Source organism: Haliotis rufescens, unplaced genomic scaffold, assembly GCF_023055435.1.
Source record: "Haliotis rufescens isolate VD_foot unplaced genomic scaffold, xgHalRufe1.0.p SCAF_1, whole genome shotgun sequence".
In the NCBI taxonomy this organism is placed as follows: domain Eukaryota; kingdom Metazoa; phylum Mollusca; class Gastropoda; order Lepetellida; family Haliotidae; genus Haliotis; species Haliotis rufescens.
In genome coordinates, this window is record NW_025963779.1 from 64,658,932 (window position 1) to 64,684,740 (window position 25,809).

Consider the following 25,809-nt stretch of genomic DNA (forward strand, 5'->3'; position numbering starts at 1 on the left):
TGGAGTTTCGACAGATAATGGAGACCGATTAATTTCTGGCGTTTGAATTGACTTTTTGAATCTTTGTTTACCCTGGCGTATGTGCAATGTTTTTTACCCTGGTGTACGTAATAAATAAAACAATTGTCAGACTTTATTCAGCAAAAAATTACCATAAGTGATTAGAATAGACAGGTTTACACACTTAAGCTTAACCTCCAGTTTATTTGACTGATTGGTCACGACTATGTTATATGTTTATAACATTTTATCATAGCAAAATGAAGACTTTGATCTTTGGAACCTGGACCTCCTAAGGGACGTAACTCTTCGCACACAATTGCGACGTTTTAGACGACTGCCGCAAAGAGTCCACGTTTTTTCATACAATAACAAACACATTTTGTTTTGTTTTTCTTCTCATTGAAGATAGAGGGGTTGGACTGTCAACGACACTTTGATTTTCCTTCTCAATGAAGATAGAGGAGACAGATTTTCAAAGTTTATTTTTTGTCATAAGAAATAAAAAAATAGCTCTTTGATCCGCTATATATTTGTAACACACAAAGAGTCTAGGAATTGAGTAAAAGTGGAGTAGGGATCGACACAGCTGTTTTCATATTCATATTCGATAACGTTGCAGCCTCCAGCAGGCATAAAACTCGTATCCTATGTAAATGCACTGTGTCTTCGGCGTCGTTCTCCTTTCGTGTTCTGATCAGATTCCACATATATTCCCACATTAGCAACACGGGATGTTAAACACCTTGTTAGGACATGGCAGGAGTAGGCACTACTCCAACCGCTTCATGGTCTGATTAACATTGTTTACGTATTTTATTTGGTTTTTGTTCTGGAAAACATGAGTACAAGTACAATATCGAGTTTGAGAACCAGTCCTAACTCAGTGACATTAGTCACTAATACAGAAGTAGTTAGTACATGAGTAGAAAGTATGTTTCATTTTAGCAATTATGTAGAGTGAGTGAGTGACTTTGGTTCAATACCGTTTTTAACCGTATTCGTCATGTAACGGCGTCTTAGCTTGATGCTGGGGAAAAGCCTGAAGTGGTGCATGTCTCAGACGTTTAGCACTTTGGTGAAAGCCACGAGAACGGGTATGGTGCTGACAAACCTAGAAACATAATCAGGGAAAAGCGGGAATCGAACCCACAACCATAGGGTTCTGGCGTGCCCAGGGGACGCAACTCTTAACAGCGAATTGCAGCGCCTCTGACGCCCGGACCAAACCTGCCCACAAGATGGTGTAGAATTATGCTTGATATAAAGAAGAATGAGCTTCAAAGTTTCACTCATGTCGGGAATCGACCTTCGAGACTAGACGAAATGTGCTTTTATGTTAGTTATTCTCGGTTTTTCACAGCAGTGTTTATGCGCTAAAATGAATACTTATTGTATTATTTGCATATTCGTGACGTGGGTTTCACTAAAGCGGCATGACCGCCTGGTCTCTGCGTCGCTCAGTTACATTTGTTCGCTAATATCAAACTGACATACCGTAACATTACTTAGTTTCCTCAAATGGGGCGTTAAATCAACTCACTCATCTGCATACAAATCTGTGAACACTGAGGCGGACCGGACGTCGGATGCCGGACGCCGGACGCCACGTCGTTGTATACGCTCAACTCCACTTCACAAGAACACAACTAACTATCTCACACAGATCCACTATAGATAGCTGTAACCTAAGAATACTGCAGGGAGTACTACACTTACTGTATATACGTCTACATACAGATAGTGTTGCCAGTGCCAATGCTCTCTGCAGGTTTCCGTGGCGCTCGACGTCCATAGCGCCAGTTCATCATAGGTCGGGCGTAGGAGAAGCTATTTATACCACGGCAGCTCTTGAAAGTACCTATGTGCACTTAAACCCGCCATGCTGGTGTGGAAGGCTGTCAGCGTAAGCGTGTCTTATACCTGTAGAGATACATCGCAAGCTAGGCTTTTATCGTTATAACACTGACCATATTCTGACGAGAAAGTGCTATCACAATTTCCATTATCGATAAGAAAAGGCACCATTAAATGCGTTTAACGCTACTTTGAATAGACTGTTAGTTTTTCCTTCTGGATCACGTTATTGTTCGAGAAAGGGGAAGGTCGGTGGTACGATCCCCGGCCGTGTCTTTCCAAAAGAGGTTAAAATGATAGTACTTGTTTTTTCCCTGCCTGGCATTTCGACATTAACGGGAGAAAACAAGGACCGGTCGGCTGGGAGTCAGTATACTGTGTCTGAGTAGAATATTCATAAAACTGCGGCATGGTATAGTGGGCGTATTAGTGCGAACTAGTACAAGGAACCACACGTTCGTCGTTCACGTCGTTATGTAAGTGCAATAATCTTGAAAGCGACGCTGGTCACATACAGTGAGTGAGTGAGTGAGTATGGTTTTGTGCCACCTTTAGCAATATTCCAGTAATATCACTGGAAATGGGCTTCACACATTGATATTAATAATAACACTACTACTACTACTACTACCACCACCACCACCATCACTACTACTACTACTACTACTACTACTACTACTACTACTACTACTACTACTTCTTACCCGTGAAGATTCGGGGTAGAATAGGTCCTCAGCAACCCACGCATGCCGTAAAGGGCGACTGTTTGTCGTAAGAGGCGACTTACGGGATCGGGTGATCAGACTCGCTGACCATGTTGATGCATGTCATCGTATCCCTAGTGCCTTGATCGATACTCATGACATAAAATACTGGATTGTCTGCTCCAGACTCGATTATTTACAGACCGCCGTCATATGGCTGGAATATTGCTGAATGCGGCGTTAAAAAACGAACAAACAAACTACTACTACTACTACTACTACTACTACTACTAATGTCACTTGTAGAGCGCAATTGCCCACGCACTGATGCATGCTCAATGCGCTGTCGAAGAGAAAAAGGATAGTAAGTTCTAGGCACCATGAAGAGATACGATTTTAGTTGTGGCTTGAAAGTTTTCAGAGTCTAGCAGAGTTGGATTTCGAGGGGTTTCCAGGCAAATTATCCTTTTCAAAGCCGCGTGAACGTTTACACCATGAGACAGTCACAGACGGTAGACGCCATGGTGTTGGGACATGAGACAGTCACAGGTAGACAGTAGACGCCATGGTGTTGGGGCATGAGACAGTCACTGGTAGACGGTAGACGCCATGGTATTATGGCATGAGACAGTCACAGGTAGACGGTAGACGCCATAGTATTGGGACATGAGACAGTCACTGGTAGACGGTAGACGCCAGGGTGTTAGGGCATGAGACAGTCACAGGTAGACAGTAGACACCATGTTGTTGGGGCATGAGACAGTCACTGGTAGACGGTAGACGCCATGGTGTTTGGACATGAGACAATGTCAGGTAGACAGTAGACGCCATGGTGTTGGGGCATGAGACAGTAACTGGTAGACAGTAGACGCCATGGTGTTGGGGCATGAGACAGTCACCGGTAGACGGTAGACGCCATAGTATTGGGACATGAGACAGTCACAGGTAGACAGTATACGCCCTGGTGTTGGGGCATGATTCAGTCACTGGTAGACGGTAGACGCCATGGTATTGGGACATGAGACAGTCACTGGTAGACAGTAGACGCCATGGTGTTGGGGCATGAGACAGTCACCGGTAGACAGTTGACGCCAGGGTGTTGGGGCATGAGACAGTCACTGGTAGACGGTAGACGCCATTTTGTTGGGACATGAGACAGTCATAGGTAGACGGTAGACGCCATGGTGTTTGGACATGAGACAATGTCAGGTAGACAGTAGACGCCATGGTGTTGGGGCATGAGACAGTCACTGGTAGACGGTAGACACCATAGTATTGGGACATGAGACAGTCACCGGTAGACGGCAGACGCCATGGTATTGGGATATGAGACAGTCACTGGTAGACGGTAGACGCCATGGTGTTGGGGCATGAGACAGTCACAGGTAGACAGTAGACGCCATGGTGTTGGGGCATGAGACAGTCACTGGTAGACGGTAGACGCCATGGTGTTAAGACATGAGACAGTCACAGGTAGACAGTAGAGGCCATGGTGTTGGGTCATGAGACAGTAACTGGTAGACGGTAGACGCCATGGTATTTGGACATGAGACAGTCACCGGTAGACGGTAGACGCCATGGTGTTGGGGCGTGAGACAATCACTGGTAGACGGTAGACGCCATGGTATTTGGACATGAGACAGTCACAGGTAGACAGTAGACGCCATGGTGTTGGGGCATGAGACAGTCACTGGTAGACGGTAGACGCCAGGGTGTTGGGACATGAGGCAGTCACCGGTAGACAGTAGACGCCATGGTGTTAGGGCATGAGACAGTCACTGGTAGACGGTAGACGCCATAGTATTGGGGAATGAGACAGTCACCGGTAGACGGTAGACGCCATGGTGTTTGGGCATGAGACAGTCACAGGTAGACAGTAGACGCCATGGTGTTGGGGCATGAGACAGTCACTGGTAGACGGTAGACGCCATGGAGTTGGGGCATGAGACAGTCACTGGTAGACGGTAGACACCATGGTGTTAGGGCATGAGACAGTCACCGGTAGACGGTAGACACCATGGTGTTGGGCCTTTCGCGTACTACATATCCGCATGTCAAATCACACCAAGAGTGTAGTGTCTTCGGAGTTGCCATGGGTACCAGACACTATTACGGTAACAATGTTACATGGTAACCACACGGTAACAGATACTTATTATACGTTTTGAAGTCCCCTCTCTAAACGTATTACAACTTCTTGAAGTTCTCTTTGTTAACGTTTTACACGATTTAAAGTTCTCTTTCTCTACGTTTTACAAGTTTTCAAGTCCTCCTCTTTCCTTACTTATTACCCGTTTCATTGATAAATACAACCAGATCTACTTCTAGATGAATGACACTTTAACGTTAACGACAACTGTACAACTGTGTAAGTAAATGCGACCAATCTTCATGGATTCGATCATACTTTTCTCTGTCGAGGTCGATATTCCACGCTACAGCTTGCATACATAAATGTGAATTAATCTTTACGCCGCAGCGTTTCATGACAGCAGGACAGTACATGTGACCAAAGGTACGGACGAAACCCTGCCCACAGTTACCTGAGAGTACCGAGGGCTAACAATGACTGCCGATGGGTATCCAATAATAATAATAATAATAATAATAATAATAATAATAATAATAATAATAATAATCGTATGTTGTGTGTACACAAACCATCTATCTATTGTCAACTAAAAAAGTCGGATATCTTCAACACACATCTCACATAAACCTGACTCACATAAAAACACACACAAATAGTTTTAAAAATGGTTTAATGAGCGATATTTTCACAGCTGAACGATGTTGAGCAAGATATAATACCGTCATTTCATTTCAATCATCCTGAATGCCTCCGCACCATCTGTTGAAACACATCATAAACTGCCATTTTCCGAGTCATATTCTATGTACAGTTTAAAGCACAAATAAATCTTTCAGCAAAAAAACAAAGTAAACAACATACATTAATAATGTGTACTTGTGATAATATCCTCGTTTATCAGGGGACTTCGGCACTCTAGAGTTGTGTACCTTGATAAAGGAGGATGCAGAGAGGCATATACTGTTTCTCCTCGCATTGTCTACCCGTTAGCTCTAGGAAATCACTGAGCTTTCACGAAATATCAGGACCCAGGAATATTATGCACACATCAAATTAATAGTTCTTGAATAGAAAATAGAAAGTTAACCACATTAGCATCGGTCAGTGCCGTAATGGGACATCGCACGTCCATGAGATTTACCGAAGCATCCCATATGTCATAATGCTGACATTTTCCATTCCTACGATAGATCAACAAGGTAATGTACACATGGTCTTGAAGTTTATAGAACACTGACGATCGTGGTCTAAACGGGTCTGATCTAACTACTGAATATTTTTCCTCTCAGTATGCTTTAGAATACAGTTCACTCGCATCTTGATGTAACAAATTATGCCTCTCTCTGTTATGTAAACAAACAAAGGCTTTTTCACAACAAGAAAGTAATATGTTTAACAGAGTGTAGGAAGTACATGCACCTTATCGTAAACAGTAAACAAGCTGAGAAGTTCATAGATGAAATGTCACATATGAATAGTAAATACCCAATCCGTGATTCTGACAAATGAGGGACCAACAATGATTTTGGGGGAGGGGGGGGGGGGGGGGGGGGGGGGGGGGGTATGTTAGGGGGATGGTGGTTGATCGGGGAGGGTGACCTGGGATTTTTATGCAGAACAATACTTATCTCAGTCATTTCTTCAAAACAAACGATTTGTTTCTCTGAATGGAAGAGCAAGACACATTACTTGGGACCACAAGCAATATGTCTCGATACCACTTGGAATTCGCTTCCATCATTTTCGGAAAAATAGCTGCTCCTGCCCTCCCCTACCTACAGAACATCAAATAGCCAGCCCTAATGTATGTTTCATTAGTGTATCATTTGAAGCTTTATATGATAGATAGTCACGATATGGTTGCAATATTGCCGATGTGACGTTAAATATTAACTCACTCACTCACTTATATGATAGACAAATTGATGTTTGTATTGCATTGGATCTGCAGCCCATCGGTTTGGGTATGCATCTTTTCAGAATACAGTGGAAACCTCCTTAGTCGATCCTTTAATGAACCAGACATACATTATTTTTGGCGCCTGCGATTTTGAGCTTACGACACACGGAGGTTCCAAGTACGATAAAACTAATAACGACTATTGACATAAACGTGGTTTTACGTTACACTACCATATGAAACTAATGTTTGTAGGTTTACGGTACAAGGTATCCTGCCATGTCCGTGGTACCGCGATGATGTTGCTGCAAGACAATAGTTGTGTACAATGGGTATGTTGAGAATGAATTAACCTTTTCAATTTATGGCTCAACACCTTAATAATAGTTTTCATTTAATACCATACTTCATTGATGCAACCCCTTACACTATGTTAATTATGCATCATTCCGTTGTGCAAAGCCGTGAACAAAGAAAATAATTTAATGTTTAAAAACGGAAAATAATTCTTCATGATATTGTCTCTGTAAATATGGGATTCGCAGAGTCTGTGAATGGAACATTTTAAGACTTCGTGACGCTGATGAATTATTATTGTATAACAGTAAAACATCCAGAGGGCTTGGACGCATCACACAGAGGTAACCAGGTTATTGGGGGTGGCAAAACACACGTTGCAAACACGTGGGTATCACAATAATGATGCGTGTCACGCACTGAAACGGGTCTTAAAGAAATATAGCATACAGTAAACTGCTGATGTAGACGATTGAGTAAAACGTCTGAAGGAATCTAATCCTTTACAAATTCTCTATTACCATACATTTAGCTCTGAAAATAGATTGGGTGGCAGTTTTCACATTTTATTATATTTGTTTTCAGAGCTTACGGGCCTTGATTACCCGTTGAAACACAAATACCCCCAGAGAAGGACTTCACACATTGATGTGTGAGAATCGAACGCCGGTCGTTGGCAAACATTTTAACCAATTGACCACCTGACCAGTACACAGACAACACAAGTGAGGTGTTGCAGTGCCCCCCTCCACACTTCCACGAGGAATAAGGTTGCAGTCCGGGAACGGTAGTATTATACAGTATTAGACTTTTGATAGGGACACTCGGATATGTCATTCTATATAAATATACACTCGACATATTATGAGAATCAGTTTTGTATGTCATGGTAACATACAAATATCCCTATCAAAAGTTGAGTTGTATGTTATCAAATCTTTTGGTTCAGCAAAAATAAGGTGACACAATAAGTTGTTACTTAAATGACAAACACAAACCAACAGAAATGTGATATGAGGCAATTGGCAAGTGAAATACTGTCCATTATGGACAGTTGTTGTGTAACAGCATTGGCCATTCATTAATTTACTCATTGTTAATCAGAGCGCTAATCTTAATTATCGTAAAAAAAATTCCCTGATATGAATTTTCTAATTCTGATAAAAGGCACATAATGACATCTTATTGTTGCATAAAGACTTATGGAGCCTTAGATTCAAGGCTTATCCAAGAGAACCTGTCCGAATACACATACGGATACATGCACATAGCCTACCCGAACAAAAACAATTAATTTCTGACACTGTAATATTCTTACCACAATCACTTGAGGTAAAGGTTGAGGACATATAGCCTCTAGAGACTGAAAACACTGAATAATAACCATGATCATAATAATATTGAATGAATTAATTATGCAATACTGTCCGTGATATTGTCACTGCGGAAGAGGGGAAAACATGCCCACTTTAATACACTACAGCACCTGTGAAATAACTTCCCTGTAGAATACGCAATGACGTCACAGGCAAATGACGTCACGATAACGCCCTTCTTGCAGAACACATGTAGAGATGCCGGACACGTCAATCACTGGCAAATTTCAGGATATATAAACTGGAAGTACTGTAGTAATACACGAATACGCACATATACGAACATAGAGCACAAAGTCATGACACGAGAGCTAGTTTTTCATAGTTCTATATAGAAGCTTTCTGCTCATGAATCTCAACCGGGTTTCAGTTCACACAATGTTTGCCATATGATAGGTAAAGCTAGCACTCACACTCAAGCTTAATAAAACACTTGAAGGCTTGGATCATAGTTAACATATTCGTCCATTTGGTAGTTGGGATCAGGAGTTAATTGGACTATTATAAGCTATCGCCGCATATAGAATACAGACAATGGGTCCCGTAAATACGGATGGTTTGAAGTTAGTATCAGTCTTATGCAAGAGCTGCCCATGTCAATAGCTGCGCAGGTCAACATCTGCGCATGTCAAAAGCTGCCACGTCGAGCATAATACAACCAAATGACCAATCAACTCCAGGAATAACGGAATCCATGTATCCTCCAATTTAGTTGGTAATAACCGAAGATCGTAAATGGCATGACAACACCATTGACGTCCATCCTTTGGATTAAAACTGGTTCGTGTTATCCGGATTCGTTATATCGGAGTTGAATGTACCATCTTAAAGAACGTAGCCAGCGTTTGGACGTGTCTGTGACGTGACAGTAACAACTCGATTCCCTTACGCCTTCTTAAACGACTTCTTCACACGATACGTCCGCTGGCTGTTCTGTTGTGAGTGGGGCAGTAGAGGCAGCAGATTTGTCAGACTTTTGTCGTCGTGGGCCGTCGGAGTAGTATCTGTGGCAGTAGGTGCAGTTGATGACCTCGTCGAAACAGTCACCAAGGTCCGTCGACAGCTTAGAGTACAGCACTGGCCGGATGGCTTTATCCACTAGCAGGAGACACAAGAAATAGTCATTGATGACTGAAAGGTTCTTGATGTAGTCGTGGTCAGGGTGGTCGTACGCGTTGTTGTAGACGAGGGTGGTAACGTGATGGGGGAGTTCACAGATGACGAAGCTCAGCACCACCGCTGACACCAATCGGGACATCTGTTTTTCATGCCGAGAATAACTATCTGCGAAGTAGCGCTTCCCAATGTAGTACGTGGTAGCGTATATCAACAGCATCATTGTAATGGGAACAAAACATGAGAAGGAGCTCGTCAGCCAGACCTCCTTATCGATATCGGCGTCTTGCGTGTACAGACATGCGTCGTCCTCATGTACCCACACTTGAATAACTGGAACTGTCGCCAAGGCTCCAACCACCCACACCACGATACTGCAGTACAATGCATGGCGTCCAGTTGGCGAGGAGTGACCTCTGTTTGTCAGCAGGATGCCTCTAAGAACTGTCATGACAACCAGATGGTATGCTGCTATGTAGGAAGTACCGTTCATGAGGTAGCGGCTGCATTTGCACCATGATGTTGACATGACGCCCAGGACACGCAGTATATCCATCATATGCGAAGGCACGGCGATAACCAGATGAAGCATGTCCGCTACAGCTAGGCCCCCCATGATCACAAAGACGTCGACGCGAAGGTTCCGGTACATGCACAGTGCCCGGACAAAAATCAGGTTACCGATTAGTCCAACTAGAGCAGTTATTCCCATCAATATGAGGACCACGAGGACGTCCTGACTGAGGACCATCAGAGGGTCCTCGGCCAAACTCTCGTCCGGTTCTGCCGTCATCATCTGATCCATCTAAATATCTAAGTAGGTTCCAGCCGTCGGTTGTAATGCTTACATTTCACTCCGATGACTTTAAAGGTTGTGCAGGAACTCTGAAACGCAGAAACATAGGTGTAAGTTAAAGTGACAAAGAAACAATGTTCGATTATTTCCTCCAGACATATCTATTCAAGGATTTATATGGATTACAATGTCATGAAATATTCTTTTCTTTTTCAACTCAAGCGACACAAGTATCAAATTAAAGAAGTCATTTTTGTGTTTTGATTGGTTGGTGGGTTTGTTGTTTAACGCCGTACTCAGCAATATTCCAGCAATATGACGGCGGTCTGTAAATAATGGAGTCTGGACCAGACAATCCAGTGATTAATATCATGAGCATCGATCTACGCAACTGGGATACCATGACATACATACAAGTAAGCGAGCCTGACCACCCGATCCCGTTAGTCTCCTTTAACGACAATCATAATCACCTTTGACGGCAAGCATGGGTTGCTGAAGACCTATTCTACCCCAGAATCTTCACGTGTTTTGAACCAATCTTGAGACATGACAGATAGTATTATTTAATGTAAAATAAGTTTAGGTTACAATACAACTGTTGTTTTCAACTCTGCAATAACAAATTATGCAAAACATAAACATTTGATAATTCATAACACGATATATTAAAAACATGGGGAAAAGACAATGTTTACATTTTTTAGCAGAAACTTAAATTTCTGAATGTATTAAAAAGAAGTTAATGTAGGGGAAGCATTTGCAATGGATTATTTCATAAGTGGCAACACATAATATGTAAGACAGGCATTTAATATTGGAATACTGTAGTGATCTAAAATTTTAAAGAAAATGACAGTTTTTCTTGTTTCTGGGAAACTGTCCCTTTAGCTTCCAAGAACCACCTTTGAACTGAAATCCGATTTCTACTTTCTGCCCTACGAATTGTGATCTGAAGTGGAGCTCTCTTTTCAAGTTCAAGTTTGTCCCCTATGTTACCAACCATTTCGACATATATCAACTTGGCATGCTCGGTTACTTGTTAAGATCCTCACAGCTTCGCAGTGAATATGCCATGTTCTTCCATTTCTAGGGAGTGTTACTTGGTTTAAGATGTAACATGACATAGAATACTTCCCTCCTGTTACTGTCCCTGCTGTTATCATGAAATTAATAACAGCAGGGACATATTTCCCAGGGAGTGTTACTTGGTTTAAGATGTAACATGACATAGAATACTTCCCTCCTGTTACTGTCCCTGCTGTTATCATGAAATTAATAACAGCAGGGACATATTTCCCAGGGAGTGTTACCTGGTTTAAGATGTAACATGACATAGAATACTTCCCTCCTGTTACTGTCCCTGCTGTTATCATGAAATTAGTAACAGCAGGGACATATTTCCCAGGGAGTGTTACTTGGTTTAAGATGTAACATGACATAGAATACTTCCCTCCTGTTACTGTCCCTGCTGTTATCATGAAATTAATAACAGCAGGGACATATTTCCCAGGGAGTGTTACTTGGTTTAAGATGTAACATGACATAGAATACTTCCCTCCTGTTACTGTCCCTGCTGTTATCATGAAATTAATAACAGCAGGGACATATTTCCCAGGGAGTGTTACCTGGTTTAAGATGTAACATGACATAGAATACTTCCCTCCTGTTACTGTCCCTGCTGTTATCATGAAATTAATAACAGCAGGGACATATTTCCCAGGGAGTGTTACTTGGTTTAAGATGTAACATGACATAGAATACTTCCCTCCTGTTACTGTCCCTGCTGTTATCATGAAATTAATAACAGCAGGGACATATTTCCCAGGGAGTGTTACTTGGTTTAAGATGTAACATGACATAGAATACTTCCCTCCTGTTACTGTCCCTGCTGTTATCATGAAATTAATAACAGCAGGGACATATTTCCCAGGGAGTGTTACTTGGTTTAAGATGTAACATGACATAGAATACTTCCCTCCTGTTACTGTCCCTGCTGTTATCATGAAATTAATAACAGCAGGGACATTTTAGTAACAGAAGGCAAGGAGACAGTGTTACATGCAACAGTTTCAGACACTGCTTTATGAATGCATTTGTTAAGCTTCTCGTGAAGTGTATGTGAATTTGAGACACACATTTCAAATACTAGTACTCTGAACATGTTGCCTGGGCATATTTTACTTTAATTAAAAACCCAGCAGGGACAATTTGAACATTTACTTTAACCGTAATGTATCATACATATCACTGACATTGCATGGACGATAGGGGAAATAAAGTGTTTTGTTATTGTTTTCCAAATGTCGATGCTGTCTCAACTGCTTAGCAAGCAGAAAAGTAGAAATCAATTGTTTCATATCAGTAAAGTTATTTTGTTACGTCTACTTTTTCTCAAATATAAGTTTTACCTGCGGTAACAGGAAACTTGACGTAGAGTTTGCCAATTGGCATATAAAGCTAGAAAAAAGATTAAGAGATTCGGGTATTGTATTTTCATAAAGGTCATGTATTTATACAAAATTATACGACTTTTTAACACAAACAGGTTTTGACATTTTTGCCATTTAGAAAATCTGACATTTAATGAGAATGTGCCTGCTATTGTTCTCTCTTGACATTCTCGTCAATCTACTGTCACGTATGTTTACGGCCGCATCAGTCAATATTCCAGCATGTCACGGCGGCCTTGATCTGGTCACGTAACATCAGTACATCACTAGTAGCATGGTATTGTGTAACGCAATCAGCAATGTCATATGGCTCAACATTTACCCGGCCCATGCAAGATCGGGCACCGAACATTGGAGCGAGGATGGGAGCGAAGATGGGACCGTAAACGATGACGTGCCAACTTTGTGTCAGCCTCGTTGAAAGACTATCGCTTCAATTGGTTGTCATCATTTGGAACCTCCACTATTGACTATTTCTATTTGTGAGCGAGTGAGTGAGTGAGTGAGTGAGTGAGTGAGCCATAAACCTACCATATCCATGTACCTAAACAAATAGTTGCCATGGATACGTAATGGTCGCAACATCCCTTATTTTTAATTTCCTGAGCCTCATGGAGTCCGAAAAAGATTCTTGAATGTTTTCATAATATTTTTCATTTTAATATTGGTTTTTTTTCCGCGAATCAGTTAAAATGACGCATCTCTTCTACGTTTGTTACTTTGGTGAAACCCAAGCACGAAATGATATTCTGGCACATCCATGGGACGCAACTCCGTATAGCGAACAGTCTTACAGACCGTTAGGCAATCATGCCCCCCAGGAAGACTTTGTCATCACCTCCTCTCAGCAATCAGTCCGATACCAAAGTTACGCTACTGAAGGTGATATAATCCCAGTTTTAAAACAGCTATAGATTTCTTTCCGAGGACATATATATATATATATATATATATATATATATAAACATGATCCTTCAAACACAGTATCTCAGTAGGGCTCGTTCAAAGGACAGCGACATATGCACATATATTATATCTTTCCTGAACAGTCATCATAGCACCTTTCATAGCTACTGAAATGTTTGAAATAACAATGAAATGCTCTTGTATGGTATTTAGCAGTAGTACAATGCAACAATACACGAAACAGCTGCTTTTAGTGAGAAAATATTGTTTTTTGTTTTGTTTGTTGTTTAACGCCGCACTCGGCAATATTCCTGCTGTACGACGGCGGCCTGAAAATAATCGAGTCTGGACCAGACAATCCAGTGATTGACATCGTGAGCATCGAACACGCAATTGGGTTACGAAACTGCGACCTTGACCCCGTTCCGAAAACACTATGGCCACTACCTATTCAACCTCTGCAGCCGGCACCATTAACTCGGGTAAATGTCATCAACAGCATGTGTTCATTTACACCATCGCGACACATGTCAGCGTGTTGGATTCCATCCACTATGGAGAATACAGCAGATTCATCAAAAACCTTATCGCAGCGGAATCGAAATTAATCCCATATGAAATATATACTCACGACACCTGCTGCACCAGTCACCAGACAAGCCCGTTGAAACCGCATGCAGAACACCGAGCTATCATTGTCAAGGCGGAGACTGAGATGGAGGTGGGCTACCCCCTTTTTATATAAACATAATCACTAATGACATGCGCTGCAGGATGACAAAACAGTTCCTTCCAAGCCAATGAAAATGGCAAAAGGTTACATTAGCCTTGAAACCGCTCACAGAGAGCCAGTAGGAAATCTTCAAGAAACTTTGACAATCAACATGGTCACGATCTATTGACATAATACAGGCGGAAAACGATCAGCGGGATCTCTTGTATTTTTAGAATAAATATTGATCAGGTATTGAATAGGATCGGATATCATTGGTTTTGATCAAGAGGATAACAATCGCTCTGGCCGGATTCATTTAAGAGCAATATTTCAAGAGCATTTGTCGAGTTTGAAATTTCCCTTGCTTAGTTAGAAGAAAGTCTCATTGAGGAAACGCTGGTTGAAATTTGATATAATTGACAAACAATTCTACAAAAGCAAGTCTTGTTTCCCAGTGTTCAAAACCGACTTTACATCGCTGACTTTAACTACAAGTGCATGGTCATTAACAGTTTATTTTTGTATTGGAGTTTTAATGGGAAAACAAAATCCAAATATGATATTCTTACCCTGTCCGTGCGAATATCTGAATTAGGTCATCAACATGGCTATTCCAATGTGGTCGTCGACTGTACAGAGATTCACCAGAAGAGATGGCGATGTCTTTAAATCATTGAGACGCAACGCCATTATACTTCTAAAATGTCGACGCAGCAAGTGATTGTAAAGAACTCTGCGCAGCAAAATACGGCATCTTACACGATTGAGCCCCATGACCCAAACTTTCCTGAGGCTAAACTTGCGCGGCGGTTACAAAACATGCACCAATATCTGTTCAGAAGAGCGCGCTAGATTAGTCTGCCTGTTGCATGCTCGCGTCCGATCGATGCCAATCACCAAGCAGCTCATAGGTTCCCAGACGCTTTGTTCAAGTACTTGGATACTCTGTTTCATGTTTTACGTAAATCCGACTGAGAGAAGACTTACAGGAGTGTCCGACAAGTTGACATGTTCTCGAAAGCAATCTTCTTACTTATCTTTTAAGGTTTCCGGAAACATTTTAAATCCCACAAGCGCCCCAAGATAGACTTCGAAAGAAACATGTCACCATCACACATGACATTTAACAGCATCATTGTATCATTTTGTTAGGTAATTTTATGTGGTGTCTTCAACTTTTTAAGTGATTTTAGTTCTCCTAAAATCAGAATATATCTACCTAAATAACAACATGAAGGCATACATAGACAATTAGTCGGTAATCGCAATATAATTATCGACATATTATTGACGATGATGTGCAACAGTTACAGACACCATATATGTCAACTATCTACCTTTGGTGTCTCAACAGGAGCCACTGCATCCTTCACGAACAAATCACAGCGTCGCGTCTTTTAGAACAGAATCGTATATTTTATCAAGACCTACCTATCCATATTCATATACAGTACAGTAATATTTAATATAAACTGTCGAGTAGAAGAGTTTATACACTTAAAAATTCGATTTGTCCTACAAATTACATGCGTTATCAAAACGTTACTAGGCTGAAAAGAGTCACCGAAACACTGCCAATTTAAGGTTCCAAATACAACTATGATATCCGTTACAAATACTATGGAATAACCATTTCTTGTTTGTTTCGTTTTCAGCAACAATCAAACATGGGTGTATACTTTCTTTCCCCGTCAGTTTAGTCAAATCAACAGTAAAATCAAATATATCTACACATAGACCAAACACCGCCCTGGTAAAATAAGTTTTTTTCATTGACGTAAAGAACTACAAATTACAATTGTGAAAGCATTTCTCAAAAGACGGCAATCGTGGTAACTCGTCAACGTTATGCTTGTGGGTAGTTACTTAATCGTCAGTTTTCTTTCCTTGAGAACCGGTGAACTTTACAAAGTGACACATACCACACAGCTTGCAGCTGAATTCTAAACCTAAAGATCATGTAGTCGGGGTCAGTCGATTCCTGGTCAATGTGCCTTGAGGTCAAGGACAACGGGTTTTTGTTAAAGACCAACATGTACATCGACCTTGTCGTGATACGAATCATATCAGGATATTTAAGGGCCTCATCACCAAATGAGCATCTTGATGATTGACGGTATGTTCTATGGTTTCTGTGTGGGGAAGATCTGACGATCAGCTAGTCATTGAGTCACACTACAAGACTGGAAGACCTAACGTAAGATGCTGGCTAAATACGTCTCAGTAGAATTTCCTTTCTGACCACTTTAAGTAAAGATTGTATATTACTTTCAATTTGGGTTAATTAAACCGACACCCTTGCGTTTGTGAAAAGGACGATTGACGACTACCTTTAAACGGTACAAATACCTAGTTTACTGTCTCCCAGACCCGAGAGAATAAATTCAAAAATGAATCCAACTCATGTCACGATTGCCTCAAAATGAATGCAAATGCATTTAATTATTTTTTTTGTAGAAATGTATTTTTGATGTATCATATTACATGGCTGCTCAATTGCTACATTTCACGATGCTCACTGACAGTGATCGAGTGACGATTTCATATCCTATCAAACCATCGCATTTCCATGACAGTTAGCTCGAACTGTCATGGCGTAGACAATGGAAGAATAACAATATAGCTGAATGTTTGGTAACAATCGAGTAGACGAAATGCTGGGCTGTAAGACACTATTTTACAGAATACCTAGGTTTTAATTATTATTATATATTTCGTAAATCTCGAAGACGCCTTCATCCAAGCATTTTAGGAAAAAGATTATATTTGCACGGAAATCCCGCCCCGAGAAAATGGTACAAGGTAATCAAAGATACAAGGTGTATGTTACACTGACGTACGTGCATATCTGACATGCATATCAGATAAAGAGGTATTAGGCAATATATTATTGATAGTACACGGACAGGTGACAGATACCCGTTTTATCTTTATCCCGTGTTCAGTACATATGTATGTGATAGTAGTGGCTGCAAACATGGCATTTTAATGTTAATTTCAGACAGTTTCTCTTTATGAACTTTTTTACTGTGGGAACCACGTGTCAAACTAGGTCAAACTAGGTTTGTTTGATAGTTTGTTTGTTGTTTAACGCCGCACTCAGCAATATTCCAGCTATATGAAAGCGGTCTGTAAATAATCGAGTCTGGACCAGACAATCCAGTGATTGACATCATTAGCATCGATCCACGCAATTGGGATACGATGACATGCAGCAACCAAGTCAGCGAGCCTGACAACCCGATCCCGTTAGTCGCCTCTTACAACAAGCATGGGTTGCTGAAGATCTATTCGTCAAACTAGGTCACCCGAAGAGCCGACTATTGAGGATGGCTGGTTGCAATGTGTGACCTGGCTGATTGTGTTTCACCGAACCCCCATGGATCATTGTCTATGCTTTCAACCATTGTTTTGCATCCCCATGGCTTTATTATTTACGTCTTCTGTTGTCCCCCGCAGTTATTTAGGTGAAATAATAGTGAATCCAAATTATCCCCCTTCAAAAAATAAATGTACATGCAAGATATAGTGAGTGAATATGCCATTATGCCGCTTTCAGCAATATCCCATTTGGGAAATCGAACCCGGGTCTTTTGAAAGGAAAAAAACCCCTACACGACCAGGCTATACCCCGTCCCAATACAGTGAGCGAGCCACTCTCCTACCCAGAGTTCTATGCGGCCGGCAGCCAGCCAGCATAGTACCTCTGCCACAGGCCAGCGCCATGTGACGATTCGTCACATCTTTCACAGTCCATTCAAGATAGTGAATATGCCTTTCATCCGTTTCATGTTTGAAAAGTCTACACATTTTCATAAACAAACGTCAAAGAATGTTTACGGTTCATTAAGAAAGTATCATAATACGTGAAAATCTATTTGTTTTTGCGTAGTTATCCTTTGTTTACATTGGTTGTACGGCTCCACGTGCTGTCATCGAAGCCCAACGGAGAGCTGGCGATACGGCCACTTTGATGCATAAATATATATTGCCATGCAACTCACTGTCGCAGTTGTAGTAGCATATCTATATAATTATGCAAAACAATATGTAAAGCGCCCCCAAATACTTGCATTAGTCCGTTCTACACTGATTTCTGAAAAAGCGCGTTTGTTTACAAACAAGAGAAAAGTCCGGTCACGTGATATGCAAATTAGCCTGTGGCAGTGGTGTTATGCTGAATCACCACTGCGCCGGAGTGTGTGAGCGAGCCTGTAGGGAACCCGGTAGTCTGTCATACAGGCCCTGATACAAATATATCAAATACAACCCTAACAAGTCTTTTGTGTTTGGCAAGTCTAGATTACTCTGAAATTGAAGAAAGTCCCTGGGCTCCTTTTATATTATATTTCTATTAAGATAACTTAACAACTGTTTTTATTCTGTAAGATGTGTTCATTTCAGAGACTAGATGTTAGTCTAGGCTCCCGGGTTAGAATTGTCCCTTAGCAACTCACGCTGGTCGCAACTCACTCGGTGACTTGATGATGACGTGTCAACGTACCCCGAGGGCGTGGATCGTTGCTCGCAATATAAATCACTGGATTGTCCCGTCCAGATTCGATTATTTACAGGCCGCCGTCATATAGATGGACTACTGCTGAGTGCGGCGTTAAACAACAATCACACACACGCAGTGAGTGAATGGTACACCCGAGTAAATCCGTGTCTTTCTACAGATCCTATCAGAAACCGTCGCCATTATGTGACTTGTTAGTCAGATAGTTATGTATGGCTGATTATTCAAGTAATATAGAGTCTGTTAACGATCTGGTCACAGCTGTGCAAATAATGGGTATTGATTTGTGTGAACGAATGCGTTACAAAGTGTTTAGCAACAGGGATAAAGCCATTTATCCATTTATTTAAGAAATAAAACTCTATAATAATGCATGGCCGTCTTAGTGTTGGGACCTTACGTATCTTCCTCTTTGTGTAAAAAAGCAACTGAGCTTGGTCAAATTGGCATCCTCAATCAGGGAGTAGAGTAGAGTTTAATGAAATGGTTCAAACATCACATCAATTGTCTGCTAACGCCCATTTTATGATGCATAACCAACTCACAGTTAATGTTCATCTTAATTACACAGGGGGCGGTTGGGTAGCCTAGTGGTTAAAGCGTTCGCTCTTCACGCCTTAGACACGGGTAGGCGTTTACAAGGTAGTGAATGAGTTTAACACATGTATTTGAAATGTTACACTTCCGTGTCTCAGCTTAATGTAGAGTCGCACGGAGTGACTTTGGTGAAACTCACGGAATTTGTGCTGACGGAATAATAATCATAATCGGAACGAATATAGATCTCGAACTCACGACTTACGGATCCTGAACGGACAAAGGGACGCAATTCACAGACGTGGCGATCTGTGGCCCTTACACATTCGGAGGCGCAAACCAGGGTGCGTTTACGTATGTAGAGATAATCATATGCGCAGTGTACATAGCCCCCGGACAATTTTGCCTATTAAGCATTCACCTTGACGCCTATGGTCCGGATCCATAGAAACCTCATTCCAATGGTTTCCATGGCAGTAAACTGTTTTATGTGACCGAGAAACTAGCTGGCCAAGCAACATGTTATCAGCGCCAGACGTGGCCGGACTCAAGCCACATTAAGCGCCTTAATGAACAAACAGTGCACATACGTCACCCTGATGTGTCCAACTAAACGATAGAATGCTTCGGCCATAATATTTGGAGACACGTAATGTTCTTGTCTGTCAGTACCACATCATCAAACGCGGAAGGTTAAACCAAATTAGGAAATTTAGAAAACTTGATTATCAAGTTATCGATTGATAACGATATTTGAGTGGTGAAAACATAAAAATGTTGTCGATGTCAAGGTGAAATCATCAATAGGTAACCTTCCTAACGCGTTACACACCACATATAAAACAATCTTCATATTGCCGGAGGAAAGAAATGGTCAAGTTATATAAAATAGTTTCTTTGAAATCTTATCTTTGATATGTTTGAGCATCAACAGATACGTTTACTGGCCGAATTTTACTTTTTACCAACCAAGAAGTCTCATGATGTTCTTCTTGGGGCGGTGTGGTAGCCTAGTTGTTAAAGCGTTCGCTCGTCACGCCGAAGATTCCCCACATGGGTACAATGCGTGAAGCACATTTCTGGTGTCCCCCGCCGTGATATTGCTGAAATATTGCTACAGGCGGCGTAAAACCATACTTACTCACTCACGCATGATGTCATTCGATGGAGCTGCAGAAACCACACACAGGATATGAACACTATGTATTTGGCGTTAATGCACTTGGGGCTTTGGCCTTACGTGCAATAAAAAAGTATTCAATCTGGGTAAAGATGCCAAACAACAACGGTCAGATCCGGCAAGAGGCCACATCTCTTGATTCATCTACTTCCTGACTTCTGGAGATATTTCTTCCTTGGTTAAGTTGTGAGCTATATGCTTATTCAGTTACATGACATCCTATGTGGATAAATATTATCTTTACTCTCATCATTTTAACACATAACACCGGATTGGCTGACTGTAATTATCAAATGGACGGTTTACGTTGATTTACAGCTTTAACACATCCGTTAAGCCTTCAATATGTGGCGACAATTGCAACCCTGCCATGACCCAGCAACGCTTCTTTTTGTTGATAGTTGATAGGTAACTATATAATTGTGATCGAAATGATACTTAAGCCAACCAGCCCTCCCTTCTCAGCCGAACAATTACAGAAGTCTGTGGGTGGAGAGACAATGTAAAGCCTAAGGGATATTTCCAAAGCAGGTGAAAGAGAAAGGAAAAAAACCATTTGGTACATTGCCTGTGATGAATAGGAATGGTTTATGTACACGCTCCAAATAGAAATGTTTGCAGAGTGTTGTAAATATATTGATTGAAATAGGAACATTAGAGGAAATTCATTATTACTTCTTTTGGCAGACAGTGTTTATTAGGTGTCAAAACGACAGGATGGTGAGATTAAAAACAAATATAGAAATGAATTATTCAAAATATCTATTTTATCAAGTTCACGTTTTAGACCGCCTTGAAACATCCTCGGTTATCTAGAGAATTGAAGGTTCAATTATACCTCGGATCCATTCGTCACCATACCTACGAGGCCGATTTGATGACCAAAATTAGCCACCCCATCAACGAACTGTCATGAGCGAGGAGAAGTTAGAGACAGTACCACTCATGTGAAGATCCGGGTAAGAATAATTATTATAGGTCTTAAGCAACCCACGCTTGTCGTTAGAGGCGACTAAGGGGATCGGGTGGTCAGGCTCGCTGACTTGGTTGATGCATGGCATCGTATCCCATTGCGTGGATCAATGCTCAATCACTGGAGGGTCCAGACTCGATTATTGACAGACCGCTGTCATATATCTAGATACAAACAAAAAGACAGGCGAATGGTTCCAGTGTACTTACCATAATAGAATCGAGATATTATGCCCCGGATAATCGAGGATGATCTAAAGATATATTTTTTTTGAAAATAGCATATGCCTCAACTGGTTGCACCCTAATTGATTGAACTATCGGTGTCGATGGAAAATGTTCCTCCTAAACGAATATGCCTCCACACATTTAAGTGAGTGAGTGAGTTTGGTTTTACGCCGCTTTTAGAAATATTCCAACAATATCACGGCGGGGGACACCAGAAATGGGCTTCACACATTGTACCCATGTCGGGAATCGAACCCGGGTCTTCGGCGTGACGAGCGAACGCTTTACCCACTAGGCTACCCGACCGCCCCCCACACATTTAAGGGATAAAGTTCAAAGCTGTGGGGTTGAGAAAATTGCGTGATATTCTGATACCATGCTGATATTATTCCATCGAGAATAAACTGTCGTGACACCGGTAGGGGGATGACGCTCGGGGCTGCGAGGATACAGCGTATGTGTGACAGAGTGATTGACGACGGTATGGAAGAAGACATAAGTTTTAGAACAAGATCCGGCGCAAATTAACCCGAGCAGCTTCTTCTCCTCGCTGCATCTGTCAACTTCAGGCGGGGGACAATGATGGATAACATAAGTAATGGCGGTCGAAGAGCCATTTAGTTTTGATAACTGTCCAACTTAAATGACATCTTGTTTTATGATGCGGACGAACATGTCTGACTTGACAACGTTAACTTAACGCCCTCTTGTCAGTCCAAAGCTTGTTTATGGCTCAAAAAATTATATTTCGTATAGTTGATTCAATATATCGTTAAGTCTAAAACGCTGTCTATTGATCAAAATCTTTTGTGCATTCTAACAAATTCTCCCATCACCCATCTGTCTCTTTACCTTCGAGTGGGTATGGCTTCAACCCGATTTTAGCAATTTTCCAGCAATATCACGGAGGGGGACACTAGAAAAGTGCTTCACACAATGTATCCATGTGGAGAATCGAACCCGGAACTTCGGTGTGACGAGCGAACGCTTTAGCCAATAGGCTAACCCACTGCCCCGTCTGTCTGATCTTCCGTTCTGTCTGCCAACACCTGGCCGCCTCTGTGGTCTAGTGGTAGAGCGTCCTCCCGGAGAGCCGAAGGACGGGTTTCGATGCCCGGCCGCGTCACACCAAAAGAAGTTAAAAGATGGTACTTGTTGTTGCCCTGCCCTGCCTGGCGCTCGGCATTAAGGGGCTTAAACATAGACTGGTCGGCTCGGAGTCAGTATACTGTGTCTGGGTTGGGTATTATGTTAAATTGCGGCATGGTATCTCAGTGAGCTAGCACTAATAAGTCGGTGTATAAGTCCGGACTAGTACAAGCAGCGACACGCGCGTGGGCGAGCCCTCGGGTGCATGCACACCGCTAAATAACTGCAATAATCTTGAACGCGATATTAAACTCCATTTCACCTCACCTCATCTGACAGCAGCTGTCATCTTCATACGTCTCCGTGATAAGTCACTGTTTATTGTCCCGGACTTTAGAAGTCATATAAAGGATTTTTCCTTTAGAACAGAACCTCCCCAACCTCCTCGGAGTAAAACAGTAATCCTATACATGACTATCACAATTTATCTAAATATACTAAGGCAATATGACATCTCATTTAAATCAGCAGAAATACATGTCACAGATATCAGAATGACAGCAACTAACCGCAGCAAACATACATTGCGAACTCCAGTGCGAAGGATGCGACGTCTGGATGCGACGAGAGAAGAACGACAGGACTAAATGCCGCATCGTAGAATGCAGAACGCAGATGGCAGAGAGAACACAACACAGAAAGCTACAACACAATTTAGACAGCTATAACACAATGCAGTGAGAATGTATGGTTATGCGCCGCTCTTTACAATATTCCTGCAATACAATGGCGAGGGACAACTTGAATACGCTTCACACATTGTAAACATGTGGTGAATAGAACCCGGGCCTTCGGCGTGACGAGCGAACGCCTTCACCAGACTAGGCTTCCCACCACTCAACACAGTAAAGAGTGCAGCTCATTGATTCAAAACAACACAGAGCGGATCTACATCTCAGAGAGCTACAACACACACAGAGCGGCTCTACATCTCAGAGAGCTACAACACAACACAGAGCGGATCTACATCTCAGAGAGCTACAACACACACAGAGCGGCTCTACATCTCAGAGAGCTACAACACAACACAGAGCGGTTCTACATCTCAGAGAGCTACAACACACACAGAGCGGTACTACATCTCAGAGAGCTATAACACAACACAGAGCGGCACTACATCTCAGAGAGCTACAACACAACACAGAGCGGCTCTACATCTCAGAGAGCAATAACACAACACAGAGCGGCTCTACATCTCAGAGAGCTACAACACAACACAGAGCGGCTCTACATCTCAGAGAGCTACAACACAACACAGAGCGGCTCTACATCTCAGAGAGCTATAACACAACACAGAGCGGCACTACATCTCAGAGAGCTACAACACAACACAGAGCGGCTCTACATCTCAGAGAGCTACAACACAACACAGAGCGGCTCTACATCTCAGAGAGTTATTACACCACACAGAGCGGCTCTACATCTCAGAGAGCTACAACACAACACAGAGCGGCTCTACATCTCAGAGAGCTATAACACAACACAGAGCGGCACTACATCTCAGAGAGCTATAACACATCAGGGAGCGGTACTACATCTCAGAGAGCTACAACACAACACAGAGCGGCTCTACATCTCAGAGAGCTACAACACAACACAGAGCGGCTCTACATCTCAGAGAGTTATTACACCACACAGAGCGGCTCTACATCTCAGAGAGTTATAACACATCAGGGAGCGGCTCTACATCTCAGAGAGTTATAACACCACACAGAGCGGCTCTACATCTCAGAGAGTTATAACACATCAGGGAGCGGTACTACATCTCAGAGAGCTAGAACACAACACAGAGCGGCTCTACATCTCAGAGAGCTACAACACAACACAGAGCGGCTCTACATCTCAGAGAGCTATAACACAACACAGAGCGGCACTACATCTCAGAGAGCTATAGCACATCAGGGAGCGGTACTACATCTCAGAGAGCTATAACACAACACAGAGCGGCACTACATCTCAGAGAGCTATAACACATCAGGGAGCGGTACTACATCTGAGAAAGCTACAACACAACACAGAGCGGCTCTACATCTCAGAGAGCAATAACACAACACAGAGCGGCTCTACATCTCAGAGAGCTACAACACAACACAGAGCGGCTCTACATCTCAGAGAGCTACAACACAACACAGAGCGGCTCTACATCTCAGAGAGCTATAACACAACACAGAGCGGCACTACATCTCAGAGAGCTATAGCACATCAGGGAGCGGTACTACATCTCAGAGAGCTATAACACAACACAGAGCGGCTCTACATCTCAGAGAGCTACAACACAACACAGAGCGGCTCTACATCTCAGAGAGTTATAACACAACACAGAGCGGCTCTACATCTCAGAGAGTTATAACACATCAGGGAGCGGCTCTACATCTCAGAGAGTTATAACACAACACAGAGCGGCTCTACATCTCAGAGAGCTATAACACATCAGGGAGCGGTACTACATCTCAGAGAGCTATAACACAACACAGAGCGGCTCTACATCTCAGAGAGTTATAACACATCAGGGAGCGGTACTACATCTCAGAGAGCTACAACACAACACAGAGCAGCTCTACATCTCAGAGAGCTATAACACATCAGGGAGCGGTACTACATCTCAGAGAGCTACAACACAACACAGAGCAGCTCTACATCTCAGAGAGCTATAACACATCAGGGAGCGGTACTACATCTCAGAAAGCTACAACACACACAGAGCGGCTCTACATCTCAGAGAGTTATAACACCACAGAGTGAGCGACACCTACGAGAGTGACATATCGAGCCAAAGTGAGGCATCTGTGTCATAACACACAAACTACATGTTAAACTACTTCATCGCGATGCATAATTATGCATTCACAACCTGTCCCAGATTCGTCGCCTCCCTCTATCAAAGGTTCGAGTCGGCACCAAGACCGTTCTGGAGATACAGTGTTGAAATGGTTCTTTCTTCATTGGTATGCATAAATCAAGGAATTGCGCATTTACTTACAAATTCAGCTTAAGAAATATTTCGCCTCCACA

At 42.2% G+C, this 25,809-nt stretch overlaps 1 protein-coding gene across 3 annotated transcripts in view; it reads right to left on the reverse strand.

The window, feature by feature from the left end:
• Nucleotides 1-6,198: 6,198 nt before the first annotated feature.
• Nucleotides 6,199-25,809, reverse strand: part of LOC124142385 (allatostatin-A receptor-like) — a 49,327-nt gene continuing 29,716 nt past the window's right edge. For 2 of the 3 annotated variants that reach the window (XM_046510823.2, XM_046510824.2), the window contains exon 2: nt 6,199-10,227. In XM_046510823.2, the coding sequence (XP_046366779.1) occupies nt 9,122-10,147 (1,026 nt within the window). In that variant the 5' untranslated portion in view covers nt 10,148-10,227 and the 3' untranslated portion in view covers nt 6,199-9,121. Of the gene's footprint in view, nt 10,228-14,128; nt 14,148-25,809 lie in introns of those variants that run through there. The other variant, XM_046510825.2, reaches the window with a different exon arrangement.